The sequence below is a fragment of the Salvelinus sp. IW2-2015 genome, unplaced genomic scaffold, assembly GCF_002910315.2.
Source record: "Salvelinus sp. IW2-2015 unplaced genomic scaffold, ASM291031v2 Un_scaffold2477, whole genome shotgun sequence".
Lineage (NCBI taxonomy): Eukaryota > Metazoa > Chordata > Actinopteri > Salmoniformes > Salmonidae > Salvelinus > Salvelinus sp. IW2-2015.
The window spans coordinates 27,496-47,536 of record NW_019943795.1 but is presented as its reverse complement, the minus strand read 5'-3'; the positions used below and the strand labels follow the sequence as shown (position 1 = coordinate 47,536).

Genomic DNA, 20,041 nt, shown 5'->3' with positions numbered 1-20,041 from the left:
GGCAAAGACAGTGAGGGTAGGTGGGAAGAGGGAGGCAGACAGGAGGGTTGAAAGGAGGCAGACAGAGGGAGGGGGTGAGAAGAGGAGGCAGACACAGTGAGGGAGGGTGGAAGAGGGAGGCAGAACAGTAGGGAGGGTAAGAGGGAGGCAGACACAGTTCAGGAGGGTGAAGAGGGAGGCAGACAGTGAGGGAGGTGGAAGAGGGAGGCAGACAGTAAGGGGGGTGAAGAGGGAGGCAGACACAGTATAGGGTGTGAAGAGGGAGGCAGACAAGTGAGGAGGTGAAGAGGGAGGCAGACACAGTGAAGGGAGTGTGGAAGAGGGAGGCAGGACAGTGAGGGGGTGGAAGAGGGAGGCAGACACAGTGAGGGAGGGTGGAAGAGAGGCAGAACAGAATGAGGGAGGAAGAGGAGCAGACACAGTAGAGGAGGGTGGAAGAGGAGCAACTAGTGAGATATAAAAGTGATAAATATAGACCACCTACGTTCTCTCTTTCCCACTCCTTTTCTCTCTCACACACCCCCTTCAACACAACACACACCTATGTTCATTGCCGAATGTTGGACTCTGTTGTCTACATCGTCGGCCCAGACGGGGGCAGGGAGGGGGTGGAACAGCACTGGGAACACACCCCTCAGCAGCTGGGCCTGACGTGCCACCTGCAGACAGAACACACACACTGCATCAGTCCACCCAAACTAACAGCCTTTACCTTTACCCTGAGGGAGGCAGGTAACAGCCCCACTCTACAGGCTACAACCACATATCAAACAACAATCCTAAACCTAACCTTAGGGGTTGTGACTCGTAGAGTGGGCSAGTATTCTATCTCACCTGAGGACTTCTTGTTACCGCGACGATGGGACAGCGTGGGCGATACCGGGACAGGAGCTGGGCTGACCTGGGAGAGAGAGAGGGATAGAACGAACAGAAAGGGAGAGGGTTGGAGTCAGTGAGCATGTGTGTGTTTGCATGTACAGTACGTGTGTATGTGTGTGTGTATAACAATATACCTGCCAGTAGTAGTGAGTACTATGACAGCTCCAGCACAGCATTTGAAGGAGGATTCTACAGCCCCTATAGCAGTGACCTCAGTAGGGTCATTGGACAGAGGGGTCAGACGGCGAAGCKCCTCAAACAACTGCTGTTGGAAGATGGCTGCCTCCGCCTCCCTGCAGATCTGTAGGTGTGTGGTGTGGTGTGACAGAGATTAAGGGGGAATGGAATGGAACCTCTTGAAGCTAGGGGGCAGAATTTTTATGTTTGGAAAAATAACGTTCCCAATGTAAGCTGCCTATTTCTCAGGTCCAGATGCTAGAATATGCATATAATTGACATAATAGGATAGAAAACACTCTAAAGTTTCCAAAACTGTCAAAACATGTCTGTGAGTATAACAGAACTGATTTTGCAGGCGAAAACCTGAGGAAATCCAACCCGGAAGTGACTCTTATTTTGAAAAATCACTGTTCCATTGCCTGCCTTTCGTCCATTTAAAGGGATATCAACCAGACTTTTCCAATGGCTCCCTCAGGGTGTGAACAGTCTTTAGACATAGTTTCAAGCTTTTATTCTGAAAAATTTGCGAGATTTATCAAAACGCGTCAGTGGATAGACGGATGTCCTTCCATTAGTTCATGCGCGCGACACTGGTTGCTCGACATTTTCTTTCTCTCCTGTATTGAATAGTTTACAGTCCGGTTTAAATATTATCGATTATTGATGTTAAAAACAACCTGAGGATTGATTATTAAAAACGTTTGACATGTTTCTACNATTGAATAGTTTACAGTCCGGTTTAAATATTATCGATTATTGATGTTAAAAACAACCTGAGGATTGATTATTAAAAACGTTTGACATGTTTCTACAAACTCTACAAACTTTACGGATACAAAATCTAAATTTGTCAGACATTTTGATTCCTTGGAAGTGTCCTACAGCCCAACTCTCCATATTTGATAGGCAGCAGGTAGCCTAGCGGTTAGAGCGTTGGGCCAGTAACCAAAAGGTCGCTAGTTTGAATACCCAAGCCGACACAGTGAAAAATATGTCTATGTGCCCTTGAGCCGGGCACGTAACCACCCTAATTGCTCGCCGCTGATAATGGCTGGCCCGTGACCCCACTCTCTGAGGGTGTCTCAGTGGGAGTTGGGATATATCGAAAAACACATTTCCAATTTACACATCTATAATACACAAATATCAACACCCACCAAATGATTATTTAATAGAATGGACTTTCTACTCTCCACACACTGACCGAGTGCATCATGGCCACAGACTCGACAGGGAACAGTCCTTTAGCCGTCTCCCCAGAGAGCATCACACAGTCGGCTCCATCCAACACTGCGTTAGCTACGTCACTGCTCTCCGCACGCGTAGGCCTGGGGTGGGCTACCATGCTCTCCAACATCTACCACACACACACACACACACACACCGTTACCGCCGTCACACACATCAGCACACAAGGGATGTGGTTGGGCAACATGAGAGAAGACACTGAGAATAGAATGGGTAGAGTGATGGGGAGGGATGGTTATTGATATTCGTGAGACTCCACACAGAGTCTAGCCATATGAGTCAATATGAAGGAGACAGAGAGAACATGAGACCGAGGAGTGTTTGTGTCCGTGTCTATGTGTGTGTGTCTGTGAGAGACAGTATCTATGGTATCATCATTATATTTTGTGTCCTGTTGCTAATATCCTATGTAACACATCCCAACTGCGTGTGTATGTTGTTTGGCCCTGTCCCGCTCTTCATGCCCTGAAGTGTGTGTGTGTGTGTGTGTGTGTGTGTGTGTGTGTGTGTGTGTGTGTGTGTGTGTGTGTGTGTGTGTGTGTGTGTGTGTGTGTGTGTCTGCGTGTGTGTGTGTGCATTTTGGCCTTATAGAAAAACCTGCTATTATGCTGTCACTCTGAGTCAAGAGCTGTACCATACAACACACTCAACATGGTTCCAGGAGTGTGTGAGTATGTGTGTGTGTGTGTCCTCTGACCTGTGTTGCACAGATAACAGGCTTGCCAGCGGAGTTGCAACGTCCGATCATCATCTTCTGAGCGATGAAGACTTTCTCTGCAGGGATCTCTATGCCCAGGTCGCCCCTGGCAACCATCACCCCATCACTCTCCGCCAGGATCTCCAAGAAACTGAGAGAGAGAGGGAGGGAGAGAGAGAGAGGGAGAGGGAGGGAGGGAGAGAGAGAGGGGGGAGGAGAAAGAGAGAGGGGGGAGGAGAAAGAGAGAGGGGAGGGTAGGAGGAGGAAGGAGAGAAGTAGACATGACCTATGACGACATATTCATATACAAACAGTCATATGGGTGATGTATCATAGATATATAATATCCAGATCCTTTAGTTCTGACACATCCTCATCCATCACTCTGCTGTCAGCTGTCAGTGTGATTATAGATCTGTAACATCCAGACGTGGTTATCAGTGACGTGGTTATCCATCACTTCACTGTCAGTGGGAATGTGTCTGTTATGATAGCAGAGATACAATATAATGTTCTATTTAATTCCGTGGTTACGATACTGCAGAGTGGTTTTATATGTATTTATTAAGGATCTCCAGTAGTTCCTGCCAAGGCAGCAGCTACTCTACCTGGGGTCCAAACAAGATGAAGGCAATTACTTCACCATTTAAAATAAAACAGTACACCCTACAACACCTTATTACACCACTACTCTACCACTACAGACACTACCTTACCAAAAGTATGTGGACACCTGCTTGACAAACATCTCATTCCAAAATCATGGMCATTAATATGGAGTTGGTCCCGCCTTTGATGCCGTAACTGTCTCCGCTCTTCTGGGAAGGCTTTCCACTAGATGTTGTAACATTGCTGCGGGGACTTGTTTCCATTTAGCCACAAAAGCATTAGTGAGGTCGGGCACTGATGTTGGGCGATTAGGTCTGGCTCGCAATCGCCGTTCCAATTCATCCCAAAGGTGTTCAATGGGGTTGAGGTCAGGGCTCTGTGCAGGCCAGTCAAGTTCTTCCACATCGATCTTGACAAACCATTTCTGTATGGACCTCGCTTTGTGCACAGGGGCATTGTCATGCTGAAACAGGGAAGGGCCTTCCCCAAAATGTTGCCACAAAGTTGGAAGCACAGAATCGTCTAGAATGTCATAGTATGCTGTAGCATTACGATTTCCCTTCACTGGAACTAAGGGGCCTAGCCCGAACCATGAAAAACAGCTCCAGACCATTATTCCTCCTCCACCAAACTTTACAGTTGGCACTATGCATTCTGGCAAGTAGCGTTCTCCTGGCAGCCGCCAAACCCAGATTCATCCGTCAGACTGCCAGATAATGAAGCGTGATTCATCACTCCAGAGAATGCGTTTCCACTTCTCCAGAGTCCAATGGCAGCGAGCTTTACACCACTCCAGCTGACGCTTGGCATGGCGCATGGTGATCTTAGGCTTGTGTGCTGCTGCTTGGCCATAGAAACCCATTTCATTAAGGTCCCGACGAACAGTTCTTGTGCTGACGTTGCATCCAGAGCCAGTTTGGAACTTGGTAGTGAGCGTTGTAACTGAGGACAGACGATGTTTACGCGCTACGCACTTCAGCACTCGGCGGTCCCGTTCTGTGAGCTTGTGTGGGCTACCACTTCACGGTTAAACCGTTGTTGCTCCTAGACGCTTCCACTTCACAATAACAGCACTTACAGTTGACCGGGGCAGCTCTAGTGGGGGAGAAATTTTACAAACTGCCTTATTGGAAAGGTGGTAACCTATGACGGTGCCACATTGAAATTCACTGAGCTCTTCAGTATGGCAATCCTACTGCCAATGTTTGTCTATGGAGATTGCATGGCTGTGTGCTCAATTTTATACATCAGTCAGCAACAGGTGTGACTGAAATAGTCGAATCCACTCATTTGAAGGGGTGTCCACATACTTTTGTATATACACTACCAGTCAAAAGTTTGGACACACCTACTCATTCAAGGGTTTTTCTTTATTTTTACTATTTTCTACATTGTAGAATAATAGTGAAGACATCAAAACTATGAAATAACACATATGGAATCATGTAGTAACCAAAAAAATTTAAAACAAATAAAAATAGATTTTAGATTTTACAAAGTAGCCACCCTTTGCCTTGATGACAGCTTTGCACACTCATGGCATTCTCTCAATCAGCTTCAGGAGGTAGTCACCTGGAATGCATTGGGTGAGGTTGGGTGATTGTGGAGGCCAGGTCATCTGATGCAGGGCTCCATCAATCTCCTTCATTGTCAAATAGCCCTTACACAGCCTGGAGGTGAGTTGGGTCATTGTCCTGTTGAAAAACAAATGATTGTCCCACTAAGCGCAAACCAGATGGGATGGCGTATCGCTGCGGAATGCTGTGGTAGCCATGCTGGTTAGCGTGCCTCGAATTCTAAATAAATTACTGACAGTGTCACTAGCAAAGCACCCCCACACCATCACACGTCCTCCTCCATGCTTCACGGTGGAAACCACACATGCGGAGATAAAACGTTCACCTACTCTGTGTCTCACAAAGACATGGCGGTTGGAAACAAACATTTCCACCAGTCTAATGTTGCTCGTGTCTCTTGGTCCAAGCAAGTCTCTTCGTGGTGTCCTTTAGTAGTGTCCTTTAGTCCTTTTCTTTGCAGCAATTCGACCATGAAGGCCTGATTCATTCAGTCTCCTCTGAACAGTTGATGTTGAGATGTGTCTATTACTTGAACTCTGTGCAGCATTTATTTGGGCTGCAATTTCTGAGGCTGGTAACTCTAATGAACTTATCCTCTGCAGCAGAGGTAACTCTGGGTCTTTCTTTCCTGTTGCGGTCCTCATGAGAGCCAGTTTCATCATAGCACTTGATGGTTTTTACGACTGCACTTGAAGAATCTTTCAAAGTTCTTGAAATTTTCTGGATTGACTGACCTCCATGTCTTAAAGTAATGATGGACTGTTGTTTCTCTTTGCTTATTTGAGCTGTTCTTGCCATAATATGGACTTGGTCTTTTACCAAATAGGGCTATCTTCTGTATACCACCCCTACCGTGTCACAACACAACTGAAAGGCTCAAACGCATTAAGGAAAGAAATTCCACAAATGTACTTTTAAAACTTCTTATGGCTTGGGGCCTCTATTTTCACGTCCGGATGAAAAGTGTGCCCAAAGTAAACTGCCTGCTACTCAGGCCCAGAAGCTTGGATATGCATATCACTGGTATATTTGGATAAAAAACACTCTAAAGTTTCTAAAACTGTTTGAATAAAGTCTGTGAGTATAACAGAACTGATTTGGCAGGCGAAACCCCAAGCACAATCCATCCAGGGAATTTTCTTTTTGAGGTCAATCGGTTTTCCATTGGTTATTTTTTATTTTATTTTTTTGTCATTTTAGCAGACGCTCTTATCCAGAGCGACTTACATTAGAGTGCATACATTTTTATTACATTTTTACATACTGAGACAAGGATATCCCTACCGGCCAAGAGCAGACGCTCTTATCCAGAGCGACTTACAGTAGAGTGCATACATTTTATTACATTTTATTACATTTTTATTACATCAGCCCAGCCTGGGCGCGAACCCAGAGACTCTGGTGGCGCAGTTAGCACTGCGCCACCCGGGAGACCTTATCTCGGTTATCTATGGCAAGGCCGTTTTAATAGAAATAACCTTTCAGTTCCTATAGCTTCCACTAGATGTCAACAGTCTTTAGAAATTGGTTGAGGTTTTTCTTTAGAGAAATGAAGAAGTAGCCCTGTTATTTTCCTGTGTCACTCCAGGTGCACTCTAATGATTTGGTGCGCGCTACCTAGAACATGCTTTCTTTGTTTTCGTCCGGTATTGAACGCTGTTTATCCCTATATAGTCTTAAATTGATCGATTATTTACGTAAAAAAGTACCTAAAGTTGTATTACGAAAGTTTTTTGAAATGTTTGGACAAAGATTACAGGTAACTTATGAGAGATTTTGTAGTCATGTAGCGTGAGTTGGAACCGGTGTTTTTCTGGATCAAACGCGCCAAATAAATGGACATTTTGGATCTATAATGACGGAATTAATCGAACAAAAGGACTATTTGTGATGTTTATGGGACATATTGGAGTGCCAACAGAAGAAGCTCGTCAAAGGTAAGGCATGAATTATATCTTTATTTCTGAGTTTTGTGTCGCGGTTGGCGGGTTGAATTATGATTGTCTGTCTTTGTTGGATGGGGTGCTGTCCTCAGATAATAGCACGGTTTGCTTTCGCCGTAAAGCATTTTTGAAATCTGACACTGCGGCTGGATTCACAACAAGTGTAGCTTTAATTTGGTTTATTGCATGTGTGATTTCATGAAAGTTGAATTTTTATAGTAATTTAATTTGAATTTGGCGCTCTGCCATTTCACCGGAAGTTGTCAAATCGATCCCGCTAAAGGGATTTGATCCATAAGAAGTTATTAACAAGGCACACCTATTCATTGAAATGCATTCTAGGTGACTACCTCCTGAAGCTGGTTGAGAGAATGCCAAGAGTGTGCAAAGCTGTCATCAAGGTAAAAAATGGCTACTTTGAAGATTCTAAAATCTATTTTGATTTGTTTAACACTTCTTTGGTTACTACATGATTCCATATGTGTTATTTCATAGTTGTCACACCCTGATCTGTTTCACCTGWCTTTGTGCTTGTCTCCACCCCCCTCCAGGTGTCGCCCATCTTCTCCATTATCYCCAGTGTACTTATACCTGTGTTCTCTGTTTGTCTGTTGCCAGTTCGCCTTGATCATAGTTTTTGACGTCTTCACTATTATTCAACAATGTAGAAAATATTAAAAATAAAGAAAAGCCCTGGAATGAGTAGGTGTGTCCAAACGTTTGACTGGTACTGTATACTGTAGTGTATCTATAATACAAAATGTATAATACCACAATAAAACAATATTACAACATTACAATGTATGTGTGTGTAGAGTGCGTGTGTTAGCGTGTCTGTGCGTATGCGTTTGTGAGTGCCTGTGTGTGTGTCTCTTCACAGGCCGTGTTGTTCCATAAGGTATCTGATTTTACTGCTTGCTTGAGTTATTTGATGTGGAATAGCTCCATGTAGCCATGGCTCTATGTAGTACTATGCATTTCCCAAATAATATATAAATAAATAATATTCACAAATAACTCTAAATTAAGCATATAGGAGGATCAGWTTCTTTGTTAACCGTTCAACACAGAATAGCCACAATAGTTTGTGGAAATATCCGTTCTATTTTATTGAGCCATGTTCAATTGTATTCTTCATAATGCCAAGGGATTCTAAGCAAATCTTGTCTGCTAAATGAACTAGTGTAGCCCACAGCCATATGGCATAGCCAGATCAGGGCCTAACATTAGGACAACTCAAGAGTATGCTATTCTGTTCTTCTTAAATAGACTACATTTTCTTCACATCATGATTCTTTAGACCTGCCTAAAATAAATAATGGATTTATTGTGAAGGTATAGGTTATATTAAATAGATTTATTCAACTTTTTAAAATGTAGATGTTCCAAAGGTCTGCACCAGTGGCTTGTAGGCTATGTGTGGAAGCCAGGAGATGCAAAACGTGTTTATGTTAATTATCGGTACAATTGATGCTAAACATGTTTATATCAATTAAAGGTCAATTACAGTGAGACTGGCAGTTATTTGCTTGACAATCACCAGCTGACAACATTTCATGACTACCAGAGCCCTAGGTAAGCCCGACACCTGGATTATGTTGGAGAGTCTTCCATTAAAGAACAGCCTCTGTGGTCTGTTAGACAGGTAACTCTAATCCACAGTATAGCAGGGGGTGTAAAGCCATAACTGTCACGACTTCCGCCGAAGTCGGTTCCTCTCCTTGTTCGGGCGGCGTTCGGCGGTCGACGTCACCGGTTTTCTAGCCATCGCAGATCCACCTTTCATTTTTCCCTTTGTCTTGTCTTGTATTCCTACACACCTGGTTTCAATTCTCTCAGTATTAGACGTGTATATAACCCTCTGTTCCCCCCCATGTCTGTTTGTGGAATTGTTTGTTGTTTCGTGTATGTGCACGCTAGACTGGTTTGCGCTGGGTTATGTCAACCCATATTGTGTTTAGTGTTCTTAGTGCCGTGTGTTTTGTTTGCCGAAATAAAAGGCTCCTTTGGCTACCCAACTTCTGCTCTCCTGCGCCTGACTCCCTTACAGCCAGTTACACATACCTAACCATAACACAGATGTTTTTCCAGCAGAACATTATGATCAATAATGTTAAAAGCTGCACTGAAGACTAACCAAACAGCTCCCACAATCTTTTTAGTATCAATTTCTCTCAGCCAATCATTAGTTATTTGTGTAAGTGCCGTGCATGTTTAATGCCCTTACCTATAAGCATGCTGAGTCAGTTGATCATTTGTTTACTGTAGCATAGTATCTGGTCAACAACAACAAACATTTTTAGATTTCCTACTCTGAATCCTTCCTCTATTCTAGCTGGTAGAGCATTCAACTTGGGGTGGCAGGTAGCCTAGTGGTTAGAGCGTTGGACTTATACCCAAAAGGTTGCAAGATCGAATCCCTGAGCTGAAAAGGTTAACCCACTGTTCCTAGACCATCATTGTAAATAAGAATTTGTTCTTAACTGACTTGCCTAGTTAAATAAAGGGGGAAAAAAATTCAGGAGTACGGTTGTCTTGTCTTACTGTAGATTATAGAATCTTATTGTTAGAGAACGGTCATCCACACAAATGCTGGGTGAGTCATGTGAGTCCACCCAGAATGAGTCATGTGGTTCCAAGGGCAACGGCAGGTATTGACAGCAGAGTATCCATCTACCGAGGCTGAAGATACGCGCTGTTCATGTGTAAATCTGAGACTGTAAAGCTACTCATTCAATGAAAGTTATTCTATTCATGTTGTTGACTCTGTGTGTCTCTTCCTCTCTCTCTTCTCCTCCACACACACTCACTCACTTATGTACTCCCTGGCGATTCTCCACCTTGCTGACCACCTTGATGCCCTTTCCGAAGGGCCCCAGGGCCCGTCGGACCTCCCTGACATCCTGGCCACAGCGGATGAAGCTGGCGAACACCATGTCCACCCCCTGGGCCACGCCGAACCTCAGGTCCCCCTCATCACGCTCACTCACAGCGGGCATGTCCACCAGGTCACACCCCGGCAGGTTGACCCCCTTRYGGCTGCCCAGAACACCGCCACTCTCTACCAGTGCCTCCACCCAGTCTGGACCTGGAGAGAGGAGAGAGGGAGAGAAGGAAGGGAGGTCATGAGAACAGATCATGAGATAGAAGTAGAGAATGTTTATTTGTTTATAGTTGTTTATGGCTTGTCTATCTCCAGGACTGTGCAGTATGATCATGTACAGTGGTTCTTCCTTTAAAAGTTGCGGCATACTGCACCACAGCTTGCGGGGTGCCACAGAATTCTATGGCACATTATTTAAGTGTCAGCCATTGTTGCCAGAATGACGCAATTTATCACAATCTGCCACCATCTACCACAAACGGTCGCGACAAACTCAAAACTTTTAAAGGAAGAACCACTGCATGTGTAACCAACACTGTATCTCCAGTAATGTGTTTAGATGCAGTATGTTTGTGTGTGTGTGTGTGTGTGAGAATGTGTGTGTGTGTTAAATGATGTGTTACCTGTCTCCAGGACTTTTAGTCCGATGAGTCCGTCGTCGATGTAGATCCTTCCTCCTTTCTCCAGGACCTGAGGCAGACTGGGGTAGTCCACCCAGATGACATTCCCATCCGTACTGTCCCTGTCCCCCTCCCCTGTCACCACACGCACACTGGCCCCACGCTCCAGCTCCACCTCCTGCTCTGCAGTCTACACACACAGAGAAACACACACATCTTAACTTCAGTCATTTACAGACTCTCTTTTCCAGAGCTACTCACAGTTAGTGCATTCATCCTAAGATAGCTAGGTGAGACAACTACGCATCACAGTCATATAGTAGGTAAAACTTTTCCTCAATAAAGTAGCTATCAGCAAAGTCCGTGTTAGTAAGAAATGGCATGCAGACGCAACACACACACACCACACACACACACACACACCACACACACACACACACACACACACACCACACAACACACACACACACACACACACACACACACACACACACACACACACAGGCTAGACATTGCCTTATCTCCTCACACATAAGAACACAAGAATGTAGCAGACCATAAACTAGTTTCATCATTTCTAAAGTCTATGAACTTTCCATTGCAGCGACTGGTGCTATAACACCCAGATCAGTTCCCAACAGAGGAGCTGGTGGAGGAGCTATAGGACGACGGCTCATTGTAATGCTGCAATGATAAATGGAGCGCAAGGCAACATGTCCATATGCTTGATGTGTTTGATACTGTTCCATTTATTCCATTCCAGCCATTACAATGGGCCYGTCCTATAGCTCCTCCCACCAGCCTCCTCTGGTGCCCAAACACTTGTCCTGTTCTGATGCTGAGAAAGCATYTTTCTCACTACTGTTGATACTGTTGCACAATCTGTGTCTGTGTCCAGGATAGGACACCCCCAAAACAACCAGCATGGTCAGTCAACACTGGTCACACTCTCCTGGTCTGTTGACCCYCACCCTAAACTGGACTACTGACCAGTCGGGATGTAGGGAATGTAAGCCCATTGGATAGAATGTTAAGTAGTGATGAAATGCTGGCTTACCCCTCGAACCAGGCCTGTGCGTATTTCAGGGCCTTTGGTATCCAGGGCGATGGCTACCGGCCTGTAATATAAAGGGTCAGTGGTTATGGTCTCGACCGCCTCCCGGATGTTCTTGATTGTCTCACCATGGTACTGAAGGAGGGAGACAGGGAGAGAGAGAAAAAGAGAAAATCTGTTACTAAACTGATATGATTGACAGTTGTGTCAGATCAGTGATTACTTGCGAGACAGGTTATGATAGAGACAAACAAACCTCATGAGAGCCATGAGAGAAGTTGAGTCGAGCGATGTTCATTCCTGCCTTCACCATCTCCTGCAGTTTGGGGATGGAGCGAGACGCAGGCCCTGAGAGAGAGAACAAGAGACAACAGAGACCATGGGTTGTCCAGCAGTTCATTGGTCAATCAATCCACTTTGATACATCATCAATAGTGCAGTCAGTGGGATGCCAATCACCAATACCCAGCCTGCCAGCCAACACCACACCAACCTAGATCTACTGAGCTCCAACCTCTAGCCCATACAGTTCTACCCTAGGTCAACTCTGCCTACCTATACTGTCCCTACATTTAGCAGGCACTCTAATCCAGACAGACACATAGTAGTGAGTGCATTGATTCTCATACTTTTTTGTTCATGTTCCCCGTGGGAATCTAAACCACAACCCTGGCATTGCAAACACCACGCTCTACCAACTGAGCCACACGGGTCTACCTACACACGCTACACAAAACAAAAGGTTATTTAACTCACCAAGGGTGCAGCTGATTGGTTATTTAACTCACTGATGGTGCAGATGTGGTTATTTAACTCACTGATGGTGCAGATGTTGTTATTTAACTCACAGATGGTGCAGCTGATTGGTTATTTAACTCACTGATGGTGCAGATGTGGTTATTTAACTCACTGATGGTGCAGATGTGGTTATTTAACTCACTGATTGTCACGCCCTGACCGTAGAGAGCTTTTTATGTCTCTATTTTGGTTTGGTCAGGGTGTGATTTGGGTGGGCATTCTATGTTCCTTTTTCTATGATTTGTATTTCTGTGTGCTTGGCCGGGTGTGGTTCTCAATCAGAGGCAGCTGTCTATCGTTGTCTCTGATTGAGAACCATACTTAGGTTGCCTTTTCCCACATGTCTGTGTGGGTAGTTGTCTATGTGTAGTTGCATGTCAGCACTAGTTGTTTATAGCTTCACGTTCGTTTTGTTATTTTGTTAGTTTGTTTAAGTGTTCTTCGTTTAATAAAGAAGATTGTATTCCAATCACGCTGCGCCTTGGTCTCATCGTTACGACGAACGTGACACTGATGGTGTAGCTGATTGGTTATTTAACTCACTGATGGTGCAGATGTGGTTATTTAACTCACTGATGGTGCAGATGTGGTTATTTAACTCACTGATGGTGCAGCTGATTGGTTATTTAACTCACTGAATGGGCAGCTGATTCGGTATCTAACCTCCACTGACATGGTGGCAAGCAAGTTGTTATTTAACTCACGATGGGCAGCTGATTGGTTATTTAACTATACCGGGTGGTGCACTGATGGTATAACTACCGCGTGGTGCAGCTGAATTGGTATTTAACTTACCGATGGTGGCGCTGAATTGGTTATTTAACTCCGATGGTGCAGCTGATTGGTTATTACTCCGATGGTGCAGCTGATGGTTTAACTACCGATGGTGCAGCTGATTGGTTATTTAACTACCGATGTGCAGCTGATTGGTTATTTAACTACCGATGGTGGCAGCTGATGGTTTTAACTCACCGATTGTGCACGATTGGTATTAACTCACCGATGGTGCAGCGGATTGGTTATTTAACTCCACCGATGGTGCAGCTGATTGGTTATTTAACTCACCGATGGTGCAGCGATTGGTTATTTAACTCACCGATGGTGCAGCGGATTGGTTATTTAACTCACCGATGTGCAGCGGATTGGTTATTTAACTCACAGATGTGCAGCGGATGGTTATTAACTCACCAGATGGTACGCGCGGATTGGTTATTAACTCACCGATGGTGCAGCGGATGGTATTAACTCAGCAGAGGTGCAGCTGATTGGTTATTTAACTCACCGATGGCTAGCAGCGTGATTGGTTATTAAACTCACCGATGGTGCACTTGATTATAACCACCGATGGTGCAGTGATTGGTTATTTACCACAGATCGGTCAGCGGATTTGGTTGTTTTAACTCACGATAGTGCAGCTGATTATTACTCACGATGGCAGTGATTGGTTATAACTCACGATGGTGCAGCTGATGGTTATTTAACTCACGAGGTGCAGCTGATGGTTATTTAACTCCACGATGGTGCAGCTGATTGGTTATTTACTTACCGATGGTGCAGCTGATTGGTTATTAACTACCGATGGTGCAGCTGATGGTAATTTAACTTACCGATGGTGCAGCTGATTGGTTATTTAACTCACCGATGGTGCAGCTGATTGGTTATTTAACTCACCGATGGCAGCTGATTGGTTATTAACTCACCGAGGTGCAGCTGATGGTTATTTAACTCACCGATGGTGCAGCTGATTGGTTATTTAACTCACCGATGGTGCAGCTGATTGGTTATTATACTCACCGATGGTGTAGCTGATTGCGTTATTTAACTACCGATGGTGCAGCGGATTGGTTATTTAACTTACCCCGATGTGCAGCTGATGGTATTTAACTCACCATGGTGCAGCTGATTGGTTATTTAACTTACCGATGGTGCAGCTGATTGGTTATTTGACCCACCGATGGCGTAGATAAGGGGTGTCAAACTCATTCCACGGAGGGCTGAGTGTCTGCAGGTTTTTGTTTTTTCCTTTCAATTAAGACCTAGACAACCAGGTGAGGGGAGTTCCTTACTAATTAGTTACCTTAATTCATCCATCAAGTAGAAGGGTAGAGCGAAAGCTCGCAGACACTCAGCCCTCCGTGGAATGAGTTTGATACGTGGTGCAGATGATTAGTTATTTAACTCACCGATGGTGCAGATGATGCTTGTGTTGCGGGCTGTGATTGGCTCCTGGTCGATGTCCAGCAGACACAGGTGTTCCAGGAAGGTGTCGGCCATGCTGGCGTCCAGCTGCTGCTTCTGGATGAAGGAGTCTGGGAGGGGCATGACGTCAGAGTAACGTCTGATACGAGCTAAGAGAGAGAGAGAGAGAAATGTCTATGTTTTTTAAAACTTTTCTGAGCGTAATGTTTACTGTTAATTTCTGATGGTTTATTTCCGTATTTGTTTTTTGTTTATTCCACTTACTTTGGTCATGTAAACCTTGTAAATTGAGAGAGAGAGAGAGATGGCCTCAGACTAACAGAACTAAGGTTGGAGAAGGTTAACATGCAGCATTCTGAACTGTGACATTCAAGAGAGGGTGTGTGTGTGTGTGTGTGTGTGTGTGTGTGTGTGTGTGTGTGTGTGTGTGTGTGTGCGCTAACGTCACGTGACATGCAACATACTGCCATACAGGACAGATGCTGTGACTGGCCACTACATGACATTTACAACCTGACATGGAAATCGTGGAAATAAACATGGAAATAGACATGTAAATACATTTCTATTGCGCTGTGGCGCAGGTCTTCAGAGCGATGGATTGAATCGAGACCCTAATTGGTGGAGGAGGTGAGTTCAAGGTCAAGTGCTTTGAGACCTGGGTGAGTGCTCTTATGGGCCTATAGAAATGCAATCCATCCATTAAAAACATGTTATGAATATACAGTACCACTCAAAGTTTGGACAACCCTACTCATTCAAGGGTTTTTCTTTATTTGTACTATTTTCTACATTGTAAAATAATAGTGAAGATATCAACACTATGAAATAGAGAGAGTGAGAGAGAGAGACCCTCTCTTAGCTTGTTGAGGACTGTGATGTGCTTGTCAGTCTGTGTCCTGTGGGATGTCTAGACACGGTGCTCTCTTTCTCCATCCCCTCTATCACGCTCTCCATCATTCTCTCCCTCTGTCTCCTTTCTGTGACCCAATTCCGATGTCCTGTTGCACACATTATTAAGTGTTCCACAGAGCTCTACCTCTGACACATCGCACACACACCTCACGAAATGATATTATCACAATATTTAGGTAACGATACGATATGTATTGTGATTCTCACGATTCTACATGTATTGCGATTAGATACTGCAGTTTTATTGTGATTTGAGGTTCCAGACATATTTCTCACTATGTCTGCTGCAGAGGGACAAGAGAGCGCATCAGAAAATGAATTTTGATCAGTCATGCTGAAAGCAAGTTGGCTCTCTATTTAAAAAGAAAATGAGTTTTGACACTGGTACTGTCAACTAGTGCTAGATAACGCTGCCTACAGTAGTTTTACTACTGTTTTACTAAACAATACTTGGAGTCAAATATCGATATAATATCTTACACCACTAATATTGCGATATGTAACTGTATCGATTTTTAGCCCCATCACTAATTCACACACTCACACACACAGAAACGGACTGAAACTTTTTACTGACCAAAACAGACACCTGTTCTGGCTGACTGTAAGGCTGAGATTAGGTCCCAACACTGTGTTGCAATGTACAGATCAGTGCATGCTTTCCATAGAGGAGAGATATGGTTGGGTGTGTGGACATGATATACTGACAATAGCTGAAAAAGTGTTCTGTGTGAGGAAGATAAGGGTGTGTGTGTGTGTGTGTGTGTGTGTGTGTGTGTGTGTGTGTGCGTGCGTGCGTGCGTACGCACATGTTCCTGGACAGTCAATGAACCTCAGGTTATCCTGACCAACCACCACTGTGCTCTGGGTCAACTCCTGGCAATGCAAATCTAACTGCCTAATTCTGGTATACAGCCCTCAACATTTAACCACCAAACAACCAACAATAACTATTATAACACAACCAAAATTCATACAATAAMATTYTTACRATATTACGCTTGATGCTTCCTGAATGATGATAAGCAGACWAGAAAAAGGACTGTAGAAAGTTGGTTTTGCATCAGTGACTTCTATGAGTCATATGACCTTGGAATAAAACGTCGCTGTCTGATCTCCAAAATATAAACTTTTCAGGAAATTTAAAAAAAATACCATATTTTTCCCATTAACGAACATGCAATTGTGAATCTACAGAAGCTAACTTAAATAAAAATATGATATACATTTTCTTGGTCCTGAAATGTTCAGAGTACCGTGAGGGGTGTTACCACTTTCAATAAAAGGTAAAAACAATAATAAATCGACCAAGTTACAAGGTTTTCATCAGGCAGCGACTAAAAAGAGAATAGATGTACAACGACTGTAGAAGATTCTGTTCCACCTGACCTTGAGTTAAGGTAGAATGTCTGAAAGACGTCAACTCCAATGTGATCACTATAGCATCAGAAGGTGGCTAGTGTGGGTGAACCTATTTAACCTTTAATCAGCCAGGTAACACTTCAATCTTCTATTACATTAATGGAGAAGTTTAAAGGTTAACCCCCTGTATGCTAGCAGCTCTACAGACTTACCTCCCATCTTGACCCAAAGCTTTTTCAGACTCCAACTGTACTAGCCTATCACCTCTGTCTGTCTGTCTGTCCACTCCTTTGTTTGTCGGTCTGTCAGTTCAGGAATCCTCTGTAGTCCTTTGACTTTCAGGTTGATACGGTCTTGAATTAGTTTAAATCAGGGGATAACTTTGTTCTTTAGTACCTCCTTCCGACTGGGTTTCTGTCATTCCCTTCTCTACCTTTTGACCTCTGTCTGTCTGTCTTTTCCTCAGTCATTGCTCAATCTCTGTACTTTCACAAATGTCCTCCCTCTCCCCCTCCTCTCTACACCCCTCAGCCCAATCTACTGTAAACATTCACAGTGTCCACTCCCTTTGACACAGAGGTCAGCCTGGATGATCATGTGATAGCCAGTGACTTTTTCACTATTGATCACATGGTTTTGATTTTCTTCATCTAGGGTTAAGGTCAGGGTGGAGTTACGGTCAGGGTTACGGTCAGGGTTACGGTCAGGGTGGAGTTACGGTCAGGGTTGAAGGATCAGGGTGGATGTTCGGTCACGGTGGAGCTTACGGTCAGGGTTTACGGTCTAGTGGTGAGTTACGGTCGAGTGGTTAATGGTCAGGGTGGAGTTACGCAAGGGTTAAGGTCAGGGTGGAGTTACGGTCAGGGTTAGGGTCAGGGTGGAGTTATCGTCAGGTTAAGGTCAGCGGTGGAGTTACGGTCAGGGTTACGTCAGGTGGAGTTACGGTCAGGGTTGAGTGTCAGGGTGGAGTTTAACGGTAGGGTTGCGGTCAGGGTGGAGTTACGGTCAGGGTTAGGGTCAGGGTGGAGGTACGGTCGAGGGAGTTAGTCAGGGTGGAGTTACGGTCAGGGTGTTACAGGTCAGGGTGGAGTTACGGTCAGGTTTAGGTCAGGGTGAGTTACGGTCAGGGTTAGGTTAGGCATGGATTACGGTCAGGTGGAGTTACGGTCGGAGAATCAGGTTAGGTCCAGGGTGGAGTTACAGGGTCAGGGTATAGTCAGGGTGGAGTTACGGTCAGGGTTAATGGTCAGGGTGGAGTTACGGTCAGTGGTTATGGTCAGGGTGGAGTTACGGTCAGGGTGGAGTTGCGTCAGGGTTACGGTCAGTGTGTGGAGTTACGGTCAGGGTGAGTTCGGTCAGGTTACGGTCAGGGTGAAGTTACGGTCAGGGTTAAGGTCAGGTGGAGTTACGGTCAGGGTCGTTAAGTCAGGTGGAAGGTCAGGTGGGAGTTACGCGTCAGGTGGAGTTACGGTCAGGGTTACGGTCAGGGTGGAGTTACGGCTGAGGGTCGGAGTTAAGTCAGGTGGTCAGGGTTACGGTCAGGGTGGAGTTACGGTCAGCAGTGTTGAAGGGTACGGTCAGGGTGGAGTTTAGGTCAGGGTTACGGTCAGGGTGGAGTTACGGTCAGGGTTTACGGTCCAGGGGTCAGGGTTTACGGTCAGGTGGTATCAGGTCAGGGTGGGAGTTTGGTCCGGTCGGCAGGGTGGAGTTACGGTCAGGGTTACGTAGTCAGGGTGGAGTTACGGTCGAGTAGGTTTAAGGTCTCAGGGTGAGTTACGGTCAGGTGTAGAGGTGGTTGTCAGGTTGAAGATAGAGTTGTGAGTATGATAGTTGGTTAGTGAAGGATTGGTACGGGAGGCAGGGGGCGGGGGGGAGGGACCAGGTGGAGACGGGTGGGTGGTTACGGTAGGTGTGTTATTGTGGAAGGTTAAGTCAGGTTAAGGTCAGGGTGGGACGTTTACGGTCAGGATATCAACAGGTGGAGTTACGGTCAGGTTAAGGTCAGGGTGGAGTTACGGTCAAGGGTGGAGTATGCACGGTCAGGGTAGAGAACGACACGGGTGGAAGTTACGGTCAGGGGTGGAGTTAACGGTCAGGGTTAACGGTCAGGGTGGAGTTAGGTCAGGGTTAAGGTCAGGGTTACGGTCAGGGTTTACGGTCATGGGTTAGGAGTTAGCGGTCAGGGTTAAGGTCAGGGTGGAGTTACGGTCAGGTTAAGGTCAGGTGGATTACGGTCAGGGTTAAGGTCAGGTAGGGTGGAGTTACGGTCAGGGTTAAGGTCAGGGTGGAGTTACGTCAGGGTTAAGGTAGGGTGCAGGGTTAAGGTCAGAGGTGGAGGTTACGGTCAGGGTGGAGTTTACGGTCAGGGTGTGAAGTTAAGGTCAGGGTGGAGTTACGGTCAGGTGGAGTTACGGTCCGGGTTAATGGTCAGAGGTGGAGTTACGGTCAGGGTTAAGGTCAGGGTGGAGTTACGGTGCAGGGTTACGGTCAGGGTGGAGTTATTCGGTCAGCGGTAGGTGGTTGGTGCAACATTTTTTTTTTTACATCTCTCGTCATCTCTTTGATCTCTATGTCATCTCATCTAAACTTCTGAATGTCAGTGGTGATATCATGAGAGTCTTGTAATACAATGTGTTCCTCCTAGCTTTCTAGGTGCCAAGACGACTAGATAATGACTGTGTCACTGACATTATGCATCTCTGGCACATTCACAGATCCTGGGGACTGTGATTGAACCCGGTGAGTTCATCATGTTGACTTGTAGCCCTGCTAGATTGAACCTTCATCAAGATGGCTGTATGTATGTGTGATTGTGAATGTGTTTTGCCGAACTACACTTATCTGAGAACTGAAGAAGGCTAATGTAATCTTCAGTTTGATACAAGGTAGTTAAAGGATTATAAACACAGTAGATAGKCTGGGTCAATAGAGATACCTGTTCACAGACATTATACTGTACTKTGTCTTTATACATGTAAAGCTCATTGTAAACCAACATGGGTAACCAGGAAGAAAAATCTGGACTTGGGTCAAGTCACGCACACACACACACTAATTAACACACACAGTCTTGTTT

The 20,041-nt window shown here is 45.1% G+C and overlaps 1 protein-coding gene and 1 long non-coding RNA gene across 12 annotated transcripts in view; one reads left to right on the top strand and one right to left on the bottom strand.

Moving 5' to 3' along the window:
* LOC139025296 (uncharacterized) overlaps positions 1–124 on the top strand; it is a 10,631-nt gene extending 10,507 nt beyond the window's left edge. For 9 of the 10 annotated variants that reach the window (XR_011476839.1, XR_011476836.1, XR_011476841.1 and 6 more), the window contains one exon: positions 106–124. This is a non-coding gene — a long non-coding RNA (uncharacterized lncRNA). Of the gene's footprint in view, positions 1–20; positions 43–105 lie in introns of those variants that run through there. The other variant, XR_011476843.1, reaches the window with a different exon arrangement.
* The window catches only part of pklr (pyruvate kinase L/R), a 28,563-nt gene extending 11,103 nt beyond the window's left edge, over positions 1–17,460 (bottom strand). The window contains exons 1-11 of one of the 2 annotated variants that reach the window (XM_024141281.2): positions 17,178–17,460; positions 14,673–14,837; positions 11,948–12,039; positions 11,695–11,826; positions 10,641–10,827; positions 9,948–10,221; positions 3,005–3,155; positions 2,264–2,416; positions 1,014–1,180; positions 835–901; positions 538–659 (exon numbers count right to left, since the gene is read on the bottom strand). In XM_024141281.2, coding sequence (XP_023997049.2) covers positions 538–659; positions 835–901; positions 1,014–1,180; positions 2,264–2,416; positions 3,005–3,155; positions 9,948–10,221; positions 10,641–10,827; positions 11,695–11,826; positions 11,948–12,039; positions 14,673–14,837; positions 17,178–17,184 — 1,517 coding nt within the window. In that variant the 5' untranslated portion in view covers positions 17,185–17,460. Of the gene's footprint in view, positions 1–505; positions 660–834; positions 902–1,013; positions 1,181–2,263; positions 2,417–3,004; positions 3,156–9,947; positions 10,222–10,640; positions 10,828–11,694; positions 11,827–11,947; positions 12,040–14,672; positions 14,838–17,177 lie in introns of those variants that run through there. The other variant, XM_024141282.2, reaches the window with a different exon arrangement.
* Positions 17,461–20,041: the final 2,581 nt, after the last annotated feature.